This window comes from Tachypleus tridentatus, chromosome 10 (assembly GCF_004210375.1).
Source record: "Tachypleus tridentatus isolate NWPU-2018 chromosome 10, ASM421037v1, whole genome shotgun sequence".
NCBI classification, from domain to species: domain Eukaryota; kingdom Metazoa; phylum Arthropoda; class Merostomata; order Xiphosura; family Limulidae; genus Tachypleus; species Tachypleus tridentatus.
This window is the reverse complement of record NC_134834.1, coordinates 2,515,257-2,533,871: the sequence shown is the minus strand read 5'-3', so window position 1 is coordinate 2,533,871 and position 18,615 is coordinate 2,515,257. Positions and strand designations below refer to the sequence as shown.

General features: G+C 37.9%; 1 protein-coding gene across 1 annotated transcript; it reads right to left on the bottom strand.

The window, feature by feature from the left end:
• Positions 1-7,415: 7,415 nt before the first annotated feature.
• Positions 7,416-18,294, bottom strand: LOC143228629 (Golgi-associated plant pathogenesis-related protein 1-like). Its single transcript, XM_076459858.1, has 4 exons — positions 17,796-18,294; positions 11,120-11,249; positions 10,726-10,803; positions 7,416-8,881 (listed from the first exon to the last, which is right to left on the bottom strand). Exons 1-4 carry the CDS (start codon positions 18,171-18,173, stop codon positions 8,730-8,732), a joined length of 738 nt encoding a protein of 245 aa, XP_076315973.1. The 5' UTR covers positions 18,174-18,294; the 3' UTR covers positions 7,416-8,729.
• Positions 18,295-18,615: the final 321 nt, after the last annotated feature.

The window sequence follows — 18,615 nt, the reverse complement described above, 5'->3', positions numbered from 1 at the left end:
AGTAGATTAGAACAAGAGTTTGTTTTTTCTTTCCAATTTTGGAAGTTATAACGAGCAGAAATGTCACTCAAATTCACATTACACGATACAGAAGAACCATACACCTCGACTTACCTCCAAATTTGGTTTTATTAACCTTCTGCTAGGGTCGCGGATTTGAATCTCCGTTACACCAAACACGCTCGCCCTTTCAGCCTTGGGGGCGTTATAATGTGATGGTCAATCCCACTATTCGTTGATAATAGAGTAGCCCAAGAGTTGGCGGTGGGTGGTGATGACTAGCTGCCTTCCTTCTAGTCTTACACTGCTAAATCAGGGACAACTAGCGCAGATAGATCTCGTGTTGGTTTGCTCGAAATTCAAAAAAACAAACAAAACAAACCTCCTCTCAAACGTGGTAGCATTTAGATATAATTATGTTTGATAAAGAGAAAGCAATAAGGGTGCTACTATAGCGTGCGGTTTACAAAAGTATTCACACTACAGCGAGCTGTCTATACAGTTACTATCATAATTACTGTTTTAAGTTTAGGTTATTTGTAACTGTCACCTGTTATTATAAACAACACTTTTAAACTAATAAAGCACAAAGAACTATTATATAATGTGTTAGGAACAAATATAATCGTATTGAAATAAGTTCCAACAATCAAAACTAGCACAGTGATAACCTAAATTTAAGGTACACTTTTAGAACATACAACTTAACTTATTATTTGCTAAACAAAACCGTGTAGCGTGCTGAAGTGTATTCACTAAAGTATGAGTATTTCTGTAGACAACAGGTTATAGTGTAAATATCTCTGTAGACAACACACTATAGTGTAAATATCTCTGTAGACAACACGCTATAGTGTAAATATCTCTGTAGACAACACACTATAGTGTAAATATCTCTGTAGACAACACACTATTGTGTAAATATCTCTGTAGACAACACGCTATAGTGTAAATATCTCTGTAGACAACACACTATAGTGTAAATATCTCTGTAGACAACACGCTATAGTGTAAATATCTCTGTAGACAACACGCTATAGTGTAAATATCTCTGTAGACAACACACTATAGTGTAAATATCTCTGTAGACAACACACTATTGTGTAAATATCTCTGTAGACAACACGCTATAGTGTAAATATCTCTGTAGACAACACACTATAGTGTAAATATCTCTGTAGACAACACACTATAGTGTAAATATCTCTGTAGACAACACGCTATAATGTAAATATCTCTGTAGACAACACACTATAGTGTAAATATCTCTGCAGACAACACGCTATAGTGTAAATATCTCTGTAGACAACACACTATAGTGTAAATATCTCTGTAGACAACACGCTATAATGTAAATATCTCTGTAGACAACACACTATAGTGTAAATATCTCTGCAGACAACACGCTATAGTGTAAATATCTCTGTAGACAACACACTATAGTGTAAATATCTCTGTAGACAACACACTATAATGTACATATCTCTGTAGACAACACACTATAGTGTAAATATCTCTGTAGACAACACACTATAGTGTAAATATCTCTGTAGACAACACACTATAGTGTAAATATCTCTGTAGACAACACACTATAGTGTAAATATCTCTGTAGACAACACACTATAGTGTAAATATCTCTGTAGACAACACACTATAATGTACATATCTCTGTAGACAACACACTATAGTGTAAATATCTCTGTAGACAACACACTATAGTGTAAATATCTCTGTAGACAACACACTATAGTGTAAATATCTCTGTAGACAACACACTATAATGTAAATATCTCTGTAGACAACACGCTATAGTGTAAATATCTCTGTAGACAACACGCTATAGTGTAAATATCTCTGTAGACAACACGCTATAGTGTAAATATCTCTGTAGACAACACACTATAGTGTAAATATCTCTGTAGACCACGTACAGAATGGAACACAATTCTATTAGGAAGTTTTAAAACCAAAATAAAAAACATGGGAAAACGTCAACACACTTTACCTTTCAAATTCAATAACAACAAATCACAATAACAACAAATTACAATAACTTAAAGAAAAGATCAGATGGAAATCTGGACAGACACTTCTTTCAGAGTTAAACTAATCTTAAACAGGAATCACCTACCAGTATCCACAGAAATATCACTTAATCTGTCCATGAACCCGACACTAGTGCAAGATAATTTAAAACTAAACTCAAAAACAAAGCGAAGACATTCGCCACGAGACTTTAAAAAAAAAACGTCAAAGAAACTTGTGAATTACCAGTCATTACGATAAAGTCACAACGAAAAATGTCGTTGGGGTATTCTATGTATCAGATATGATCCAGAAGAAGGTATCGAACTAGGAACGACTGTGGTGAATCAAATTAAGGAGTAGGAATCGAGTGCTTCGAACCTCAACAAATCAACCTTTTGTTGTCTGCAGCCAGTTGTGAGAAATTATTTCCATAAAAATTTTATACTCTATTAATGTTTTGTTTTTGGAATTTCGCACAAAGCTACTCAAGGGCTATCTGTGCTAGCCGTCCCAAATCTAGCAGTGTAAGACTAGAGGGAAGGCAGCTAGTCATCACCACCCACCGCTAACTCTTGGGCTACTCTTTTATCAACGAAAAGTGGGATTGACCGTTACATTATAACGCCCCCACGGCTGGGAGGGCGAGCATGCTTGGCACGATTCGGGCGCGAACCCGCGACCCTCAGATTACGAAGCGCACGCCTTAACGCGCTAGGCCTACTCTATTAAGATAAATTACTAAATATATGATAGAACAGTACCAAAGTGTTTCTCCCCATTAAACAACTACATTAATTATGATAAATAAGCCACCTATAGCTAGATATGACATTATATTAATATATTGTGAGTGTATTATCAGTGTATGTATGTAAATACACTCCTAGTAAACTCACTAGTGAAGAGTACGCGACTGATTAGAGAACAGTGATTGCAACCATCTAACATTATGCTCATCACGTGTACATGTTAATACGATCTGTGAAAAGAATCAGATGAAGTGTCTGCTAAAAACCGAACTCTGACCCTCGAGCTACAAACCAAACTCTGACCCTCGTGCTAGTACATCATTAACTTTACATTAGCTAAATTTCCACAGGAGGTGTGAAAAGAAAATATGGCCCTCCAAAAAAAAATGTTACGACCTAAACCGACACTGATTGGTTGATTGATCATAACCTGTAAACATTCCTCTTGTAAACAACGTATATTCTTAGCTACCAGATATAGTGGATAAACATGCAGGCTGTATTGAATATAAGCGACGAACAGCCGTGGATGGAGGTAGTTGTTGTTTTGGATTAAGCACAAAGCTACTCAATGGGCTATCTGTGCTCTGTCCACCACGGGTATCGAAACCCAGTTTTTAGCGTTGTAAGTCCGCAGACATACCGCTGAGACGTTGGGGGAGGGAGGATGGAGGTAGAAGTCCAGTGTGAGTCTGTTTCTCTCGGGTTTCTTGACCAAATAACGACTAGAGAAAACATTTTACAACAAACCGCAAGTAGACAAAACCCGAAGATTCAATCAGGGTAATATTTTTATCAACTACTAACACCTGAATATTTCAACCATCCTGCTCTCTGTGGAATTCACAATTACAAGTAAAGTGTCAGACAATATAGCCTTTATTCAGGAAATTAAAGGAGTTGTAGAAGGTGACGTCTTAACTGAAATTCACGTTGTCCCCAGGATTGTGTCCCGTAATCCCGGAAGGACTACTTTTTAATTATTATTAAAATAAAAATAAGCCATCTTTGGCTAACTATTCAAATACTTCAATGTAGTTTTGTTTTCGAATATTGCCTGTTCACGGCTGTGAACGCGTATATAAACAATAACACTAAACTTGCAAGAATCACACCTTTCATTTTACATCAGATCATCTTGTCTTTACCAAGATTACACCCTAAACTCTATTGTAAACGAAAAAAAACTCAAGCCCCACCTAAAGAAGAACAAGGGGTTGTTTTAATATGTACAATGTAAGTCTCTATATCCAACTACCAAAACCAAAGAAACCCAAGCCGAATTAACCAGAGAATCTGACCTCTCAGATGTCAAGTCCTACAACGAAAATGGCAAAATGACGTCATAGATTGCCTTTTCCTTGAACGGCACCTGAAAGATTTCCTGGACAAAGCTACCAAAGTTGCTACCATCAGTAAATCCGTTAAAAGAAATTATAAAATTCCCCAGCAAAATACCCATCGCATATCGCCCTCTATTGTTTGCAGCTGTAGTTAACCATCGTGATACTTCCGTAACTATACGAGTTTTCACTGATGTTTTTCTTCCCATGTAGTTCCATATTAGACAATAATCCTGCAGAAGTTTTAGCACCCTGCCAAAAATGTTGTTTTTTCTTCTTTTGATGACAGCTGCTGTTTCTCTTCAATAAATAATATTTTGCCATTGAAATTATTTCTCCTTGCTACAACTTTAATATCAGATCCACTGATCTCATGTATTAATTTCTGTAGTATCTTTATACCAACACACTAAATATATGTTACGTATCAAGAGAGACTTCCGCCGTTCAGTGGTAAGCCTAACCTGAAACAATCCTACAAAATAGTTCCGATACTTGTGGTGGGCATATCACGCTCAGTGGTAAGCCTAACATGAAACAATCCTACAAAATAGTTCCGATACTTGTGGTGGGCATATCACGCTCAGTGGTAAGCCTAACCTGAAACAATCCTACAAAATAGTTCCGATACTTGTGGTGGGCATATCACAGGTAGCTTATTGTATAGCTTTGCACTTGAGAACGAACTAACCAAAACATCTCGTGCACCCGGCTCTTTAAATCCTATTAGCTACCAACCACGACAACCATGATGACGTTTGCTCATTAAAATTGTTTTGTTTTTTCTTGTAGAAATCCTCCCCAACAAATTATTTGACTGAGGGTAAATCGATCCTCTCACATATTTTATTTCGTGTCGCGACATTCTCTACTCTTCAAAAGCCGAGCTAAAGGAAATTATTTAATTTTCAAGCAAACCCGAACACAGGAAGCGAAAATTACACGAATTATCGAGATGTATCAGCCATGTCTATTACAGGTTATTGGTGTCCATAACAGTTTTTTTGTTTTGTTTTTGAATTTCGTACAAAGCTACTCGATGGCTATCTGTGCTAGCCGTCCCTAATTTAGCAGTGTAAGACTAGAGGGAAGGCAGCTTGTCATCATCACCCACCGCCAACTCTTTTACCAACGAATAGTGGGATTGACCGTCACATTATAACGCCCTCACGGCTGGGAGGGCGAGCATGTTTGGCGCGACAGAGATGCGAACCCGCGACCCTCAGATTACGAGTCGCACGCCTTAACACGCTTGGCCATGCCGGGCCTGTGTCCATAACAAGGTTATCTTGTTGTTTCCTTAGTGAACATTTGTCCACCATGGGGGTTCGAACTTCGGATTTTAGCATTGTAATTCCGTAAACTTACTGTTATCCCGCGGGGGATCCTGTAAAGAAACTTACTCATATAAATTTTGTAATGTTTTGAATTCCGTTTAAAACAACTCCTTGTGCAGAAATATGGATACTGCAATTGACATCAGTGAGAAACACGTAATTCATCACAATAAACTTCGCAGTAAATTAACGTTAACAACCGAAAATGTGGAAGATTTCTGAATATTTTTTGTTCCGTAGACTGAAATCTGTTTGTTCATTTGTAGCATTTCATGTAAGGCTATTCAAGGGCTATTCTTAAGTTTGAAATGGTATGCTGGAAAAAAGGCAGGTGGTCAACATCACCCACCGCCAACTCTTGTGCTGCTTCTTATAGTTGACTGACACATTACAACACTTCTACAGTTGAAAGGACCAGTGTGTTCGGTGATGAAATCTGATCCCACAGATTTGACTAAAATCTGAGGTTTTAGTTTTCTTTCTTCAAGAACTAACTTTTCTTAAACTTCGTTCTTTCCACACACACACGTACACAAAATTTACAAGATGAATGATATTATTATAACTAAATGTGTTATTGAAGTCTGGTGTGGCCGACTGTTCTTACTTGCAATCGCCAGATCGTGGGTTCGAATACCGTCGCTGAACATGCTCGATTTTTCAGTTAGGGACGTTATAATGTGACATTATTCGTTGGTAAAAAGAGTTGTGCACGAGTTAGCGGATGGTTTTGTTGACTAGTTGCAAAATTCAAACAAGCTAACAATGTATTGTGGATAGTTATGGAAAAGATTGTCTACTTTCTGCGAGGGGAGGGCACACCAATAAACAATTAAATTTGTCTAATTTCTGCGAGGGGAGGGCACACTAATAAACAATTAAATTTGTCTACTTTCTGCGAGGGGAGGGCACACTAATAAACAATTATATTTGTCTAATTTCTGAGAGGGGAGGGCACACTAATAAACAATTAAATTCTTATATACAAGGTGATATAATCTCAAAATATAAGTACAGAAATTCCAGAACAAGTTCGTTTTAATGCACTGGCGCCATCTATATAAATATAATAGTACCTTCTGTTGTATGTCCATGTAAATACTTTGCAAAGTGTGAATGGTTTGTTTGTGTTTTGAATTTTGCGCAAAGCTACACGAGGGCTATCTTTGCAGGCTGTCCCTAGCTTGGCAGTGTAAGACTAGAGGGAAGGCAGCTAGTCATCACCACCCACCGCCTACTCTTGGACTACTCTTTTACCAACGAATAGTGGGATTGACCGTCACATTAAACGCCCCCACAGCTGAAAGGGCGAGCATGTTTGGTGCGACGGTGATTCGAATCCACGATCCTCGAATTACGAGTCAAGTGCCCTAACCACTTGACCATGCCAGGGCCTTGTTGTATCTGTTTCAAATCTCTTTAATAATAAGGACTTATTGTTGGTATTATTTAATATTTCCTTTTTGAAATAAAGACAAACATTGATGCTATATGTGATTTTAGTTATTTTTGAATTCTAACAGTGATAAGTTCACTAGAACAGTACATGTATAAAAGAACTATTATACATGGCACTGTTTCAATCTTAAAAGTGTACTAAATTCATTGGTTTAATTACATATAATAAAGGTTGTACCATAGTCACCAATACTATTTATAACGGCTACTCAACTCTTAAATTTCCAAATTACGAACGTCAAAGGCGTCGCCAGGCACTAGTACACGGGTACCAAAACCTCAGAGAATGTATTGAAAAATCAGAATAGAAAACTATGGCCGATATCATATTGAAACGCCAAAAATTCCAGCGCCTACGTGTTCGATACCCGAACGTTTTAAGAACCAAGCGATCTCTCTGACCAAAGTGCTACTTTTTCCCATTTAATTACAGAGACCTTGGTTTCTAAAGTTTCAGGTACTGAAATGAAGACAGTATTAGACAACAAACCACAACGTTTTGAAGCATGTTTTTTTATTCTGCTAATTGTACAAACATCAACAAAACTATCCTGAAAATGTTTGGAAGATTAGTTGTCGTAAGAACCTCACAATTACCATCTAGTAGATGTTAAATAGACTCCGTATAACTTTCACGTCTTCACAGTTTCTTACGTCAGTTTTGTGCGAATACAAAAGACGAAATTCATAGCTCTTTCTCTTTACATAAATATACATCTATATATATACAGAAATACTGTTTAGAAGAAACCATCATTTTCTGGTGGAGATGGTCCGTTTTATAACAAGCATCAATGCTTACGGTAAAGGTAATTTAAGCCAAACAACATGAAATAACATGCCTATAAAATTACCAGTTAGGCCTATTACTGCAGTAACAAACCACTTATATTACCTTATTTGTAAAATATTTTAAAATCCGAAAAACAACAAAAAGGAAGAAGTGGTTGTTTTGAGCCGTGTGTACTCAAATATTTTAACAAAAACAGCTTTGAAATCATGAGACTATTTTAATTCTTTAATAATTCACAATATTATTGAAACATTGGGTATCCTATCAAACACAACTCTCTTTGTATATAACGTCTAAATACTACACAGGTGTAGGAGGATGTATAGTTAGTCTGGATACTACACAGGTGTAGGAGGATGTATAGTAAGTCTGGATACTACACAGATGTAGGATGATGTATAGTAAGTCTGGATACTACACAGATGTAAGAGGATGTAGAGTAAGTTTGGATACTACACAGATGTAGGAGGATGTATAGTAAGTCTGGATATTGCACAGATGTAGGAGATTGTATAGTAAGTCTGGATATTACGATATGTAGGAGGATGCAGAGTAAGTCTGGACACTACACAGGTGTAGGAGGATGTAGAATAAGTCTGGATACTAAACAGGTGTAGGAGGATGTAGAGTAAGTCTGGACACTACAAAGGTGTAGGAGGATGTAGGGTAAGATTGGATACTACACAGGTGTAGGAGGATGTATAGTAAGTCTGGATACTACACAGATGTAAGAGGATGTAGAGTAAGTCTGGATACCACACAGGTGTAGGAGGATGTATAGTAAGTCTGGATACATATTAATTTTGTTACAACATTTATGGTTGAAACAGGCATCGTGGAAAGTGTAATATAGGAATATAAGCATATGTCCCTCATTCGAACTGTTATTAATGGTGTTACGCCGTCGCTTCACAACAACAGGAACGTACAGATATTAACCGCTACTTATTGACTAGAAAGAAAAACAACATTAAAGTTAACACTGATGGGAACGTCAACCTGAGACTTCTAGGGTTAGTTATTTAGGTGGAGGAACATTCGCAGAGAACGACCCAACTACGTTGCCGGCTGGACTGTAGTTTGCGACGACAATGATCTTGTTCGACTTACTGCGAGCATGAGCCACGCCCAATTCGGTACTAGAGCGCCACACCACCTGTGTGAAGTGACCTGAAATTAAAGGAATTTGGTCACTGTAAAAAAAACATCAAAAAACAAACATAGTATTTGTAACGAACAACCTGTATTTATACCTATACAAAATGACTTTCGGTTTCTTAATTACTGGTTTTATAATTCAAATATATATACATTCAACGAAATTCTTCGAATAGATGTAAAGAAAAAGGCTCGGCATGGGGCCGCGGGGGCGTTATAATGTGCGGTTAATCCCACTATTTGTTTGTGAAAGAGTAACACAAGAGTTGGCGGTGGTTGGTGATGACTAGCTGCTTTCCCTCTAGTCTTACATTGAAAATAGCCCTCGCGTAGCTTTGCGCAGAATTCAAAAACAAACAAACAATTTAAAAAAAAAGGCTTAGCCGAGAATCAAAATTTTCTATTTATTTATTTACGTTTGATGTTTTATTTACTAAACATTTTTACTTTCTTATTGTCCGGATGACACAGAATTTGCATCCTTTTCATTTTAGAACCATAAAATAAATTAAAACTATTTTCCGACCAACAAATTTAACAATTTTGATTTTTTGATTTTGAAGGTAGTGTGTTTTATTATAGCAAAGCCACATCGGGCTATCTGCTGAGCCCACCAAGGAAATCGAACCCTGATTTTAGTGTTGTAAATCCGTAGACTTACTGCTGTACTAGCGTGGGGCCTTTTGAAGATAGAATTATTATACCGATTCAAAAAATCTACGCATGCGCCATCTCTACAAAAAGAAATTACCTCATAAAGGTTTGACTTCTATCATCTCGTAACCGTTACGTATAAACGGTTGTACTACTGAAAAATTAAGTTGTTTGTTGCTTCAAGTTTTTATGAGATTTATAAAGGCAGTCACTGATTTATATATTTTTTACATACCGTTTTAAAATAATTGTCTATTGCTCGTCTGATACAGCGTAGAGTAACAAACAAACAAGGAAGTGGACTAGATAAGAGAACACGCTAACGAAGAGATTTTTCTGGTTTGACGGTAATTTGGAAGGCACAAATTAGACGAAAATTTTGTCGTGAAGTCTCGAGAACAAAGTTCACAATTATGTCACTAGGGTTGTATCAAATCGACTATATTACACGATGAAGAGTTGCCAATCAACACCATTTTAATCGTCCAATAAGTGTGAAATGTGGTTAGAAAATAGTTTATCCCAGAAGTATGGTGGGGTGCTAACCACGTGACAACATGTGATTGAACGTTTTCTCACTATACATGTTGCTTCGTATTACTGATGGGAATAGTATAGTAAAAGAAATTATCAATTTCAGTCTAACCATTAGACTATGGTTGATCAGTGAATCTATTAGTTATGTAGCTAGTTAGAGAGTTTTTTAATTGGTTAATGACTAGTTAATACACAACTTAACCAGCCTGTTAGCCAGTAAATTTACTGCCAATGAATAGTGAGTTTGTATTTTTATGAAGAAATAGAGTTTTTAAATTTGCAAGTATGTGAAGTTTCTGGTAGACCTAGTTTATTTGTAAAGTTAGGCCTATCTCTGAATGCTTGTTACGCTCAACAAGGTAATTAATATGAAGAAATAAAACATTTTTATTATCGTTAAATAAACTTTCCGTTATTCTTTTACCGAATAATCCAAAAGTACCCAACCAAAGATAAAAAACTACTGATATAATGATATCAAAAGTTGGAATAATTTGGTAAAACTGATATAGAATAGCGATTCAACTTCATGAATAGGACACAGATCGAAGCAAGACTGAAAACTGTATAGAAATTAATGTCCATCAGAGTGAAAGTCAGGTAAACTTTTTAGTTTATTAACCAGAAAAGTGTGTGTTGAAGAAATAACTTATAGAGTGTCTTACCTGAAGCAAGGGTTCGAGGCTCTTTTCCGAATACATAATCTTTGATCTCACTATACCAGTTCTCAACTGGATCCTTTCCTGGTAATCAAAGGAAAGTTACAAATTGCAATTTCAAATGTTGTAATAAAGTATTAGATAATTAAGGTCCATGACTTAATATATTCAAGTGACACAAGATACAACTAGTATTTTTCTAATAAATTATATGAATTTCTAGCAGTTTTAAATATCAGAGATCTGAGTATTAGTTCCAGTTTATAACGATTATTAAACAATCTTTAATTAATACAAATTCAGATACCGTATATAGAGTTTCACTTTTTATACCTTATTTCTATTGACAGTCAGATCAGGGTATTACATATAATATGGGTTAAATAAAAATTTTAATTACCAGAGATCTGGGTTTTAGGATCAGAAGACCAGCCCATGTGTATGTTCTCACCATACTTGCGATTAGATCGGTGTTGGAAGTTGTCTGTCTTGGCTAGATGGTTAGCCCATTCCTGAGCGTAAGAACACAACTGAAAACCACAGAAAACTTGAGATGTTTAGCCCGTTCCTAAGTGCAGTAGCACACCTGAAATCTCACACTATTAACCCTTGAATTAGTTCATGATAACAAACGTTTCTTTTGCGCGCAAAATATGAGATAAGTCTATAATTATACCGGATAATAAAGAGAGGATAATTTAAAATATAACGTAAAGTTTGTACTTAAATATAAGTTCCAGAAACTACATAATAGGAGTTAAGAAACAGTAGTTTATAAAAGTAATAAATTAATTACGTATTATATAATATCATATATATAACATTTTTCTACATAATAGCGTAATTTGAATGATATAAATCAATAAAAGTTAAGCCTTTTTATAATTGTATACAATATGTTTCAAATACTCCACTAGAAAAGTATGTTTATGATGTTACGTAAACACGAAATTTCCAAAATTCAAATGAAGAAGAAAAAGAAAAAAACCCCTGAAAATTTGTACATATTGGAAAGATTAAAAATTCCTCATCGGTTTAAAGTTGACATATTTTTATCTATCCCTGTTCGAGGTTTAAGGTTTCCTATTCGTTATTATAAGGTGTAAAGTGGCTATTTAACAATTAATATTTATTATTTGTAATAGAATTACTTTTAATGGAAACTTCACTACTGATTGATTGGTTGTCTTATTCAGCACGCACTGAATATGTGGGCCCGGCATGGCCAAGCGTGTTCAGGCGTGCGACTCGTAATCTGAGGGCCGCGGGTTCGCATCCCCTTCGCGCCAAACATGCTTGCCCTTTCAGCCGTGGGAGCGTTATAATGTGACGGTCAATCCCACTATTCGTTGGTAAAAGAGTAGCCCAAGAGTTGGCGGTGGGTGGTGATGACTAGCTGCCTTCCCTCTAGTCTTACGCTGCTAAATTAGGGACGGCTAGCGCAGATAGCCTTCGAGTAGCTTTGTGTGAAATTCAAAAAACAAACAAAAACAACCTGAATATGATTTTTTCCAGACATAGTTCGACATTACTGGTTCCATGAAGTAATAAAACCAGCTTTAATATATTCCATTAACTTTAACTAACGTCGATAAATGATAGATTGGAGTAGTTTTTTATATATTTCTAGTGGTGTTTGTTGAATAATTTCGTAACATCAATGTTACACACACACACATATATATATATACTTTAAATTCTGTACCCACCATAGTGGGTACACACAACTGAAACAATACACAATGTTTCTTTGTTTTAATTATCTCTTTCATTGGCTCATTGATGGCAAAGAGGAAAAGGTTCGATCCAAGTTTGGCTAAGGAGTTGAGTAGACTGAATTTTTCATTTGACTGGTCTTTCAACGTTTCCTCGTATTGTGAGAATGTTTTATTTTAGTTTTGTTTTGTTCCTTTCTCGTGTTTGTTTGCACCCTCAACTATTGTTGCTCTGCCTTCCAGTGTTAAACCAGACCTTATAGCAATCCTATAATATCTATATAGACCTTGTCTTTTACGTTTTATGAAGATATGTCGACTTTATTCGTTCTCTATCTAGCCTGAAACAAAGGATGTACACGGTCCACTGTACGAATATTGTGTAGTCCGTTAGACAACTTCCTCGGTCTTTCTTCTGACATAAATGGGTTCAAGCTCTATACAACTGGTTCAGATCCTGTCTTCCTTCTGACAGAAAATGAGTTCAAGTTCTATACAATTGGTTCAGATCCTGTCCTTCTGTCTTTCTTCTGACATAAATGGGTTCAAGTTCTATACAACTGGTTCAGATCCTGTCCTTCTGTCTTTCTTCTGACATAAATGAGTTCAAGTTCTATACAACTGGTTCAGATCCTATCTTCCTTCTGACATAAATGAGTTCAAGTTCTATACAACTGGTTCAGATCCTGTCCTTCTGTCTTCCTTCTGACATAAATGGGTTCAAGTTCTATACAATTGGTTCAGATCCTGTTCTTCTGTCTTCCTTCTGACATAAATGGGTTCAAGTTCTATACAATTGGTTCAGATCCTGTTCTTCTGTCTTACTTCTGACATAAATGGGTTCAAGTTCTATACAATTGGTTCAGATCCTGTTCTTCTGTCTTCCTTCTGACATAAATGGGTTCAAGTTCTATACAACTGGTTCAGATCCTGTCCTTCTGTCTTCCTTCTGACATAAATGAGTTCAAGTTCTATACAACTGGTTCAGATCCTGTCCTTCTGTCTTCCTTCTGACATAAATGAGTTCAAGTTCTATACAACTGGTTCAGATCCTGTCTTCTTTCTGACATAAATGAGTTCAAGTTCTATACAACTGGTTCAGATCCTGTCCTTCTGTCTTCCTTCTGACATAAATTAGTTTAAGATCTATACAACTGGTTCAGATCCTGTCTTCCTTCTGACATAAATGAGTTCAAGTTCTATACAACTGGTTCAGATCCTGTCCTTCTGTCTTCCTTCTGACATAAATGAGTTTAAGATCTATACAACTGGTTCAGATCTTGTCTTCCTTCTGACATAAATGGGTTCAAGCTCTGTACAACTGGTTCGGATCCTATCATTCGGTCTTCCTTCTGACACAAACAGGTTCCGAGTTCCATACAACTAGGTCTAAGTATTGTCTTCATGCATTAACCAACTACAGATATATATTAAAATCAACAATTAAATTATGTAAAGCAGGAGCTCCCTCTATCGTAGATCTTCTGTTCTTTTATGAGTTAATCCATCTACCACTAAAGGCTATTTCATTTCTGAAGTCGCTCTAGGTAATATTTCATCATGTGATTTGATTTCACAATTCGCTAGTTTCTACTTCTGATTCGTAATTTGTCAGAAAGCTCCAAAGTCAACGATCTCTTGTAACTTTACGAACTGTGTACTTTGAGAGAACGTCATCGGTTCGAGGCTTCTCCAATATCTCCACCTCAACTGTTGTTTTGTAGAAAAATGTTTGGTTCTGTAGAATGTTCCAATAAACCACAACATCCTTACCAACTGAACTCTACCATTCTACACACCCTGCACCCAAAACTGATGATTCGACCACAGTGCAGGATCATAAAACTATATTCCTGTTCTGATGTACATTCCTCCTCAAGCCGTTAGAATTAAGAACCTCTGTGGACAGTTGGTTGGTAGTACTTCTCTGTAAACCATCTTCAAGTGTAAACTCTAACTGACCATTCAGTCTCGCATGGATATTTATTAAAACCTTTTAGTGTATACTTGTTAAACGTCTAAACCGAGTTTTGAAAGACCTTAATCTATTATGAGATACACAAGTTACATCAGATCTTAAGGACCATAACCTATTATCAGATACACAAGTTACATCAGATCTTAAGGACCATAACCTATTATCAGATACACAAGTTACATCAGATCTTAAGGACCATAACCTATTATCAGATATACAAGTTACATTAGATCTTAAGGACCATAACCTATTATCAGATATACAAGTTACATTAGATCTTAAGGACCATAACCATAACAAGGACCACCTTGTTAACCACTATCGTTTGTCTTTTGTTTCGGCCTGACGTTGTGGTTTGATCTTCAAGCCACTCTTTGAAATTGTAATGTATTCCTTTTTTAACACCCGGATGTGATCCCTGTAGAAGGACCACTGTTATGCAATAAGTATGACAATACACTCAACATTGTTTTATGTTTCAGCTACGATCTATACAGATTTTTCACTAAGCTAATGATAATGCTATAGTAGCTCGACCTTAGCCACTTTAAACAAGGTTTGGCCAACTACTTGGCCATGACCCCTTTAAACAAAGTTTAGCAAACTGCTCGACCATGTCCATTTTAGACAAGGTTTGGCCAACTTCTAGACCATAGCCACTTTAAACAAGGTTTAGCCAACTGCTTGGCCATGACCCCTTTAAACAAATATTAGCAAACTGCTCGACCATGTCCATTTTAGACAAGGTTTGGCCAACTGCTCGACCATGTCCATTTTAGACAAGGTTTGGCCAACTGCTTGACCATAGCCACTTTAAACAAAGTTCTTCAGACACAAAACAATTTCTTCCTTCTGTGATGTAGACAGGCGGCTTAACCTCAATGTTTAAATAAACAGACCCATTATCTTTGTTCAAAAACCCTAGAACTACTGTACCTGTGAAACCCGACCAAGAGCTACTGTACCTGTGAAACCCGACCTAGAGCTACTGTACCTGTGAAACCCGACCTAGAGCTACTGTACCTGTGAAACCCGACCTAGAGCTACTGTACCTGTGAAACCCGACCTAGAGCTACTGTACCTGTGAAACCCGACCTAGAGCTACTGTAGCAGTGAAACCCGACCTAGAGCTACTGTACCAATGAAACCCGACCTAGAGCTACTGTAGCAGTGAAACCCGACCTAGAGCTACTGTACCAATGAAACCCGACCTGGAGCTACTGTACCAATGAAACCCGACCTAGAGCTACTGTACCAATGAAACCCGACCTGGAGCTACTGTACCAATGAAACCCGACCTAAAGCTACTGTACCTGTGAAACCCGACCTAGAGCTACTGTACCAGTGAAACCCGACCTAGAGCTATTGTACCTGTGAAACCCGACCTAGAGCTATTGTTCCAGTGAAACCCGACTTAGAGCTACTGTACCTGTGAAACCCGACCTAGAGCTACTGTACCAATGAAACCCGACCTGGAGCTACTGTACCAATGAAACCCGACCTAGAGCTACTGTACCAGTGAAACCCGACCTAGAGCTACTGTACCTGTGAAACCCGACCTAGAGCTACTGTAGCAGTGAAACCCGACCTAGAGCTACTGTACCTGTGAAACCCGACCTAGAGCTACTGTACCAATGAAACCCGACCTGGAGCTACTGTACCAATGAAACCCGACCTAGAGCTACTGTAGCAGTGAAACCCGACCTAGAGCTACTGTACCTGTGAAACCCGACCTAGAGCTACTGTACCAATGAAACCCGACCTGGAGCTACTGTACCAATGAAACCCGACCTAGAGCTACTGTACCAGTGAAACCCGACCTAGAGCTACTGTACCTGTGAAACCCGACCTAGAGCTACTGTACCAGTGAAACCCGACCTAGAGCTACTGTACCTGTGAAACCCGACCTAGAGCTATTGTTCCAGTGAAACCCGACTTAGAGCTACTGTACCAGTGAAACCCGACCTAGAGCTACTGTACCTGTGAAACCCGACCTAGAGCTATTGTTCCAGTGAAACCCGACTTAGAGCTACTGTTCCAGTGAAACCCGACCTAGAGCTACTGTACATGTGAAACCCGACCTACAGCTGCTGTACCAGTGAAACCCGACCTAGAGCTACTGTACCAGTGAAACCCGACCTAGAGCTACTGTACCTGTGAAACCCGACCTAGAGCTATTGTTCCAGTGAAACCCGACCTAGAGCTATTGTACCTGTGAAACCCGACCAAAGCTACTGTACCAGTGAAACCCGACCTAGAGCTGCTGTACCTGTGAAACCCGACCTAGAGCTACTGTACCTGTGAAACTCGATCGAGAGCTACTCCATCTGTTTAGTTCAATCTAAAGATTCTCTAACTATACAAACAGTTTACTGCTAATGCCACAGAGATGCGACGACGTTTGAAAAAATGTTGAAATAAACATCTGACCCCTTGAGTGAATCATACAGACAGGAATACATCTGTAGCCAACATTTGACCCCTTGAGTGAATCATACAGACAGGAATACATCTGTAGCCAACATCTGACCCCTTGAGTGAATCATACAGACAGGAATACATCTGTAGCCAACATCTTACCCCTTGAGTGAATCATACAGACATGAATACATCTGTAGCCAACATCTGACCCCTTGAGTGAATCATACAGACATGGATACATCTGTAGCCAACATCTGACCCCTTGAGTGAATCATACTGACAGGAATACATCTGTAGCCAACATCTGACCCCTTGAGTGAATCATACAGACAGGAATACATCTGTAGCCAACATCTGACCCCTTGAGTGAATCATACAGACAGCAATACATCTGTAGCCAACATCTGACCCCTTGAGTGAATCATACAGACAGGAATACATTTGTAGCCAACATCTGACCCCTTGAGTGAATCATACAGACAGGAATACATCTGTAGCCAACATCTGACCCCTTGAGTGAATCATACAGACAGGAATACATCTGTAGCCAACATCTGACCCCTTGAGTGAATCATACAGACAGGAATACATCTGTAGCCAACATCTGACCCCTTGAGTGAATCATACAGACAGGAATACATCTGTAGCCAACATCTGACCCCTTGAGTGAATCATACAGACAGGAATACATCTGTAGTCAACATCTGACCCCTTGAGTGAATCATACAGACATGGATACATCTGTAGCCAACATCTGACCCCTTGAGTGAATCATACAGACAACAATACATCTGTAGCCAACATCTGACCCCTTGAGTGAATCATACAGACAGGAATACATTTGTAGCCAACATCTGACCCCTTGAGTGAATCATACAGACAGCAATACATCTGTACTCTGGGAAATCTTATTATATTACTCCATTTTGTATAGTTTGGTATTGTTAAGTGTGTAAACGTACCTCAGTTGACAGCTTTAATGGAGGGACGCCATGTTTGGCTCTATAGTAGTTGTGCCACTGAAGACATTCGTCAGGAAACTTTCCACTACTGCTACCAGAGGCTGCAGAAGGTTTGTTTGTAAACTCCACTGAACTGGTTGGCTCAGAGGATCCTTGCTGAGCTTTTGTTGTTGAGGACAAAGGTGATGACGAAGACACAGAGTTCCTTTGTCCAGGAATGATCGATTTGTTTGTGGTGGTGTGACTGGGAAGCTTCTGAAAGAGTGCAGTTGTACCAGAAGAACATGGCTTATTTTCACTGTAAGTGACCGTTCTGACTTCTTTTACTATTGTTATGGTCTTCTTTATCTTGCTGCTTTGGTTCAATATTGACGACATAATAGACAGCTAGATGGTTCCTGGTTTGTCACCCTTCCTAGAGAGGATGAAGACTAGATGTGATTCTCGTGGGCAACTCTTTCAGGAAAACTGTAAATCGTCAGAAAACGTCTTTTAGGTGTCAACTGAAACAAGACATAAGCTTCAATGTAACATACAGATAACTATGTATCTACATTGACTGTGAAACGAACACTCAAAAACTTAAGACTCTGTCAGATTAACAGATGAAATCACATTTCAACTTAGATAAAATCTTCGTGGTTTTGTCGTGTTGCCTTTCATGTCGTAGTTTACTGTGTAATTTGTCTTACACAAACACTTTTGTTGTTTATAAAATTATAATTATTCACAAAAACTGTTGATGTTTTTATACACAGAAAACGTTTGAAACAGCAAGAAAACCGAGTAGCTCAAAAGAAAAAAATAGTGAAACCTACGT

Excerpts from the sequence above, each read along its gene's own strand:
- LOC143228629 (XM_076459858.1), bottom strand. The coding sequence starts at position 18,173 with ATGTCGTCAATATTGAACCAAAGCAGCAAGATAAAGAAGACCATAACA. Across the intron at positions 11,250-17,795 it reads CATTAAAGCTGTCAACTGAG|TTGTGTTCTTACGCTCAGGA; the intron begins GTACGTTTACAC and ends TGTGGTTTTCAG. Across the intron at positions 10,804-11,119 it reads TCCTAAAACCCAGATCTCTG|GAAAGGATCCAGTTGAGAAC; the intron begins GTAATTAAAATT and ends TTTGATTACCAG.